The following is a 6,000-nucleotide window of genomic DNA, read 5'->3' as shown; positions in this document are numbered from 1 at the left end:
GGCGCGACAGCCCATAGAGGGCCAAGGCCTACTGTGCCCATCTCAGTTTTCTTGACCTTGGGCTCTGGGGTGCAGGAGTAGATGTTCCGGTCAGGTGGTCAGCCGAGCGCGGAACCCCCAGTGTTTAGCTCCCACGCATGCTTGGTACTCATTTATCGATCCACCAAAGGAATGAAAGGCTGAGTCAACCTTGTCCGTCCCGAGGATCGAACCAGGGACCTGTAGCACGACAGAGCGAAGCGCTACCGCACAGCCACGTCATATATACTATAAAGGGATATAAACACGATCAAAGGGGATGCAGGGTAGTAAATTTATATCCAGAGTGCACACCAAGAAGCGTACCCCTAAATCTCAGGAAAAATGAACCTGCATAAGATATACATTTTTAAACAACACCTGAAATAGATGTAACTAATATATATATTAGCTCAATTACATTATGACAATTTATAAAATATTCATTTATTGTGCATTTAAAGAAATATTAGAGAAAAAAAGAAATTTAAGTTTTACAATTATTAGTCTCTTACTTTAAGGAAATACACAGGATCTTTTTTTTTTGCCATTGCTAATGCCATGCCAAAACCTCCTACAATTGAAACTCCAGTAACAGTAAGTAAAAATGAAGTTTCTGTAAGGAAAAAAGAAGTTTAAAATAAATAACTAACATAAATACAGACTGTTTTTAAATAAAAAGAGGAACAAGAAATATTTTCTACATATTTAATTCTTGTGATCGTAGTCAGTGTTCTAGTGCTAACATTTTAATACCAGAACAAAGGGCACTATACCATTTCTAGAAGGTAGGGTAAAACATCACCAAACTATTATTAATACCAGTGATATTTGATTTATGGTGATAAAAGGTCCTTTGGCAGTAGGTATCTAATATATAACAAATATAGGTACTTTGCCAACCAAGCCAATAAAACCAAATAATACCAAACCAAGTTTCCATGAAAGTAAAAAAGATATTAAATAAACTAATGAAATTCAAGTTTTGTATCTTAGCAAACAATGTAAGATCTGCATAGGTGATTCAACAAAACAAGTCCCAGTCTTAAAAATAAGTTTTTTTTATAATTATAATGTAAAATTACAGTTTTACTCACTTTGAATAACATAATTGATATTAAATTAGTTTTTATATACTTCGAGAAAAAAAATCAATTGACATTTCGTTAAATCTGAAATTCTGGGTTAAATAATAATGTTCAAGAATTCTCTATTGAGAGCTAAAAAATATTTCTTAATTCCGAAGTCTATAAATAATGGAGTTTGTGTGTGCATTTTTTTTCTCTATTTGTTCGATTAAACTCAGTTAATTTCCATAGTTAATTTCGATTACTCAACACTGCCACTGTTGGTGCTTCAATTTTCTATAAATTACACAACTTAATACATCTGAAAAGGTAATACGAGTCAGAAATAGTTTCTACTATAAACACAAGAAATTAAATTTTTTTTTAAAAAGTCATATTTATAAAATAAAAAGGAATCATTGGTCAGAAAACTGCATTTCTCTTGTAGTTCACTAAAACTATAGCAACTTTAGAAATGTAGTCACCATATTTAGAAGATAAACTTTGCTGGAGAATATCCAAGTTCAAATTGATTAAAAAATGTGCTTACATTAAATATGAGAAATTATTTAGAATTATTTATTCATGTTTACATGAGCCAGTTTCTTATTCTAAATCATTTAGGTATATTTTCTTCACTTTTATGCCCTTCACGACAGCAAATATTTAATTTAAGAAATGCAAGGAAATTATTGAATACTTTTTATTTTCTTAGGTGTTTAATACTTTTTTATTTCCTCTATGAAATAGTAGCAAATATGTCCCCCTCCAGCAAAATAACATTTTGTCCATAATAAAATTTCATGATTGTACAGTGTATTTCAATTGAAGTTATGGACAAAATTATAAATAAGCTATTATTTATAATGGCTAGTTTAAATATTAGTCATTATATATAATGGCTTGATTAAGAAAGAAAAAAAAAAAACTCACTTCTCTGGAGTATCAGATATAATTTTGATTAATGCTTGGCCAATTGGGCATTATCACTACATCCACCGACGAACCAGCACATATTTGTACCAATCAAATATTTGACGAATCAGTTGCTTTGAACCTCGTTGTTTGGAAAATTAACAATGAAAGTAGTTGCTAGGAATTGCTACAAATAACTATTTTTTTCTTCTTTTTTTGTATTGCACTACTCAATACACTACTTCTTCTTAAAAATAGATCCTTACACTCAAACTATGAAAAAAGTAGTGACTACAGTAGTTTTGCAACTTGTAGCAGAAGGAATAATACTTATATTCAAGTTTCAGAACAGAGAACCAGCATGTTTTGATCCCTTTATACTCCTAAGCCTACGTGCTGAACCCATGAGATTTAGAAATGAAAAGTGCCTAAATAAAACTACACTAAATCTGTAAAAATCATATATTAATTGATAAACACTTTCAAACATCTCATAGTTGGATTTTGGTTTATTTCATTATGTTTTTCAATATAATAATGATAATCTAAAAGTTAATTTAAAACAACTGGTCTTATTACATAGAAAGTTGTATATTTTCTAAAAAATTTTATGCTCTTTACATTTTCTTTATTTAATTTTGCTAAATTTTAAGCATTTAAAAAAATGTGTTATTTATAAACACATAACTAGTGAATACATAAATATCACAATATTTCTCAGTAATGATGTAAAATAAATGCACAATATAATTTCTACATAAATTTAATTAGCCAGCACTACGGTGAACATTTCCTATTATAAATAACATAATAAATTGTTCGATTTTTAGAAGCTTAAAAAAAAACAAAATTACATGATTGAGGAATAATATTTTGATTTACTGGAGATATTTCTGCATGTGTACTTATTCCTGTCTATTACCAAAAGGTGTTTGTAATTCGAAAATTTTTTTAAAAAATGTAGTGGTTTATCCAGTGGTGGCTAGGAGTTACATTCTTTGACTGGTTCCCTTCCGTGATGTGTTAGTTCCTATAATGCTGATGTCCAGTTGTCCCAGGAATTTAGTGATTTTTGTGACACAGGTACAGATATCATACTTTCTTTAATAATAGTTTTAATTTCTACTTCTCAAATTTCTTTGAAATATGTTTATATATAAATATGGTGCTTGTTTAGTACTTTGAGTAGAATTCTAAAAGAGTACACAAATTTATGAGAAAACACTCAATACCTAGAAGAAAAAATATCTATAGTAAGAAAATTTTGTAAATATTTGAAAATGCATTGAATTTAATCCTCAAGATTATGTTTTTAATTAAATAAACACCATGAGAATATTTAACACATGAAACGTTAACATAAGGACATTAAAACACAATAAGTTTTAAGAACTTTTTCATGTTTAATTAACTTTCATGACTTTTTCTATAAGAAAAACAGAGACAAAATTATTCTGTTTTGTCCACCATTTTTGACTAACACTGCTTTTATCTGAATTATAAAACAGTACTAATACTGCTATGATCGATTTTAAAAATCAAATACCTAATAATTTAGCATCTTTCTTTGTGTTTTTCTCCACCATTATTATTTTTAATTATTATCACACAATTTTTCTTTGAAAAGATTGACGCAGAGAATTTAAATGAATATCAAATTTTAAAATCAAATAAAATAGTTTTAACATTGATTGCACTCTTAAATATTAATTAATTTATACTATGCTGTGTTTCAAACTTCTTGGCATTGCGTATGCCAATCATAAACAAAAACATAACCACATGGTTTAGCGGCCTTTGTTGATGGTTAACATGCACACTGATTGTTTTGAATCAGATGATGATATGCATCGATTTGTTTCAGTTTTCGTTTTTCTTTTACAAACTTTTATAAAGCTGAATCTACATATATAAACCGGAACAGTTTATTCGGATTACTTCCTAGAATCTTATGACACTTTTTCCATAGAGCTTTTGCATTCAATAGAGGCAAAAGCAAGTACTATCTGTTTAGTAAAAGTTATACAAACTTTTAAAAATATAAATATAATTAGTAGAGGAATTTCTAAGAATTAAGCTCCCTCGCCCTTTTAATTCATGGCTTCGGATATTGACAATGATGTTCCTGGTTAATATGTTTAATTATATATCTCTTTTGGGCTTTAGAGTAGATTTTATTATTGTAATTTGTTAAATATTTCCTATAACAACTTGCATAATAAATCGTTTTAGAAGCTTAAGAAAAATATGACATTTATAAATAGGATGGGACAAGATTTTCTGTTTTATGGCTACAAAATATAAGGAAAATTTGATATTCATAGTTTTTTTATGTTAGTTTTATCAAACTATTTCGTTTATTAATATGTTATTTATATCAGAATTACGTCTTCCTACTTAAACTACTGAAATTTAGTTATAGCCGATCTGTTGCGTATCTATAATATTTAGAGTCTCTACGGATTCTTTTTATTTCCCTACGGATTTAATATAACATTTTTTGAAAATTATGAAACTTTAGTTTCATTACCATTTTAATAGTCGGATATTTAAAAAAAAACGGAGTTATTTTTGTATTCGTAACTCATTGCATCAACTGCTAATGTCTAACTTGAAATTTTTTAAAAACTAAAAGTGTTGAGGCTTGTTTGAGAGTTAGTCCCCTTTAATGTAGAAACTGTATAAAAAACATAGCACAATAAATAAGTACAAAAAGAAAATTAAGAACTTTTTTTGTTCTTATTTATTGTACTATATATATATAGTTTCTCATGGCAGGAAGACTCCAATTTTTTTTCTGGAGTATATATGATGCAAAATCTTCCTGAAAAGCTAGCAACTTTTAACAATGAAGAGCAGTAGTAAAGATTGTAGATATTAGAGATGAGATGCATTCAGTCCAAGCTTCCTGTTAAAAGAAAAAAAAACAAAAAAAAAATGTGCTGAGGCTGGAAAGGTGTGAGTAGAGAAATGTATTGAGGTCGGGGTGGTGTAAGAATTTCGGGCACACGAGCTATTCATTACTTTTTTTTTATTACCTTCAATGTAGACAACTATATAAAAATCTATTGTGCTTGGTCATTAGGTACACAATAAAATTTTGAAAAAATTAAGAAATATCAAATCTAATGTTTCAACGAAAACAAGAAATTTTAATAATATAGCATTATAATTCTTATGTGGTTGTCTGGCGGTTTATTGGTCGTAGCAATTAGATATTGCAAATGCAGTTTTTTATTGCTTCTTCTTTTAGAGGAAGGGTAGTATTAAAAAAAGTTATGATGAATAATCTTATTAAGACATCATCAGACTTCTGGTCTTGTTTTTTATCTAAGCCAGAGACACCTGGCTTGGATAAAAGTTTTTAGTTGTTGTTCAGTTTTTTAAAAGTGAGCCAAAACTCATCTCTAGTATATAATAAGTCATTCTTACATTAACTTATTGACAGAGCTGACTTAAGTCAAGTAGGTCTCTTAAATAGTGGTTTTGAAATAAATTTTCTTAAAAAATCAACTTATTGGTAATGAACTCATTATTTATAAAAAACAGGTATATTTATGTGGCCGGGATAGCCTGGTCGGTAGGGCACTGTGCCTATGTCCGTGAGTTCGAACCCCGCCGGCCGAAGACTCCCTGTGTAGTTGGTGACTGATGCATGTTAAAATTCTGTCGAGTCACAAAGTCCTCCATGTTCCCATAACAAATCAATACCTTTGGGGGGGGGGGTACTGGATTGGAGATCAATCGTTCTCTGATTCAGGCGAAAAATTACGATCTGTGGATGAATGAATGGATGTTAAATTTGCTCGGTTTCACTAAGCAGGCTTGCCCGTGTGGCAAGTGGCATTAGAACCAACCAGGTATATTTATCATATTTTTAAATACATTCACCATGTATAGGTGTTAGTTGATTTTTTTCTGAAATTAATTGCTGTTTTTTCACCTAGTGGCATGGCTTTTAAAAATCAAGTAGGAAAAAGAAATTAACCTATAACTTATA

General features: G+C 29.6%; 2 protein-coding genes across 8 annotated transcripts in view; one reads left to right on the top strand and one right to left on the bottom strand.

Annotated features, from left to right (window-relative positions):
• LOC107436405 (transmembrane protein 242) overlaps window positions 1-3,839 on the bottom strand; it is a 16,393-nt gene extending 12,554 nt beyond the window's left edge. The window contains exons 1-2 of the mRNA XM_071185535.1: window positions 3,547-3,839; window positions 534-634 (exon numbers count right to left, since the gene is read on the bottom strand). Of these exons, the coding sequence (XP_071041636.1) occupies window positions 534-634; window positions 3,547-3,586 (141 nt within the window). The 5' untranslated portion in view covers window positions 3,587-3,839. The remainder of the gene's footprint in view (window positions 1-533; window positions 635-3,546) is intronic.
• The window catches only part of LOC107436403 (X-linked retinitis pigmentosa GTPase regulator), a 38,879-nt gene that overhangs the window by 4,687 nt on the left and 28,192 nt on the right, over window positions 1-6,000 (top strand). For 3 of the 7 annotated variants that reach the window (XM_071185533.1, XM_043040392.2, XM_043040391.2), the window contains exon 1: window positions 4,273-4,333. The exons of 2 other annotated variants lie outside the window; for them this stretch is intronic. In XM_071185533.1, coding sequence (XP_071041634.1) covers window positions 4,288-4,333 — 46 coding nt within the window. In that variant the 5' untranslated portion in view covers window positions 4,273-4,287. Of the gene's footprint in view, window positions 1-3,965; window positions 4,129-4,272; window positions 4,334-6,000 lie in introns of those variants that run through there. 2 more of the 7 variants (XM_071185532.1, XM_043040393.2) reach the window with 1 other exon arrangement.

The sequence above is a fragment of the Parasteatoda tepidariorum genome, chromosome 9 (genome assembly GCF_043381705.1).
Source record: "Parasteatoda tepidariorum isolate YZ-2023 chromosome 9, CAS_Ptep_4.0, whole genome shotgun sequence".
Taxonomy (NCBI): Eukaryota; Metazoa; Arthropoda; class Arachnida; order Araneae; family Theridiidae; genus Parasteatoda; species Parasteatoda tepidariorum.
The sequence above is the reverse complement of the archived record's forward strand: the minus strand, read 5'-3'. Positions and strand labels throughout refer to the sequence as shown.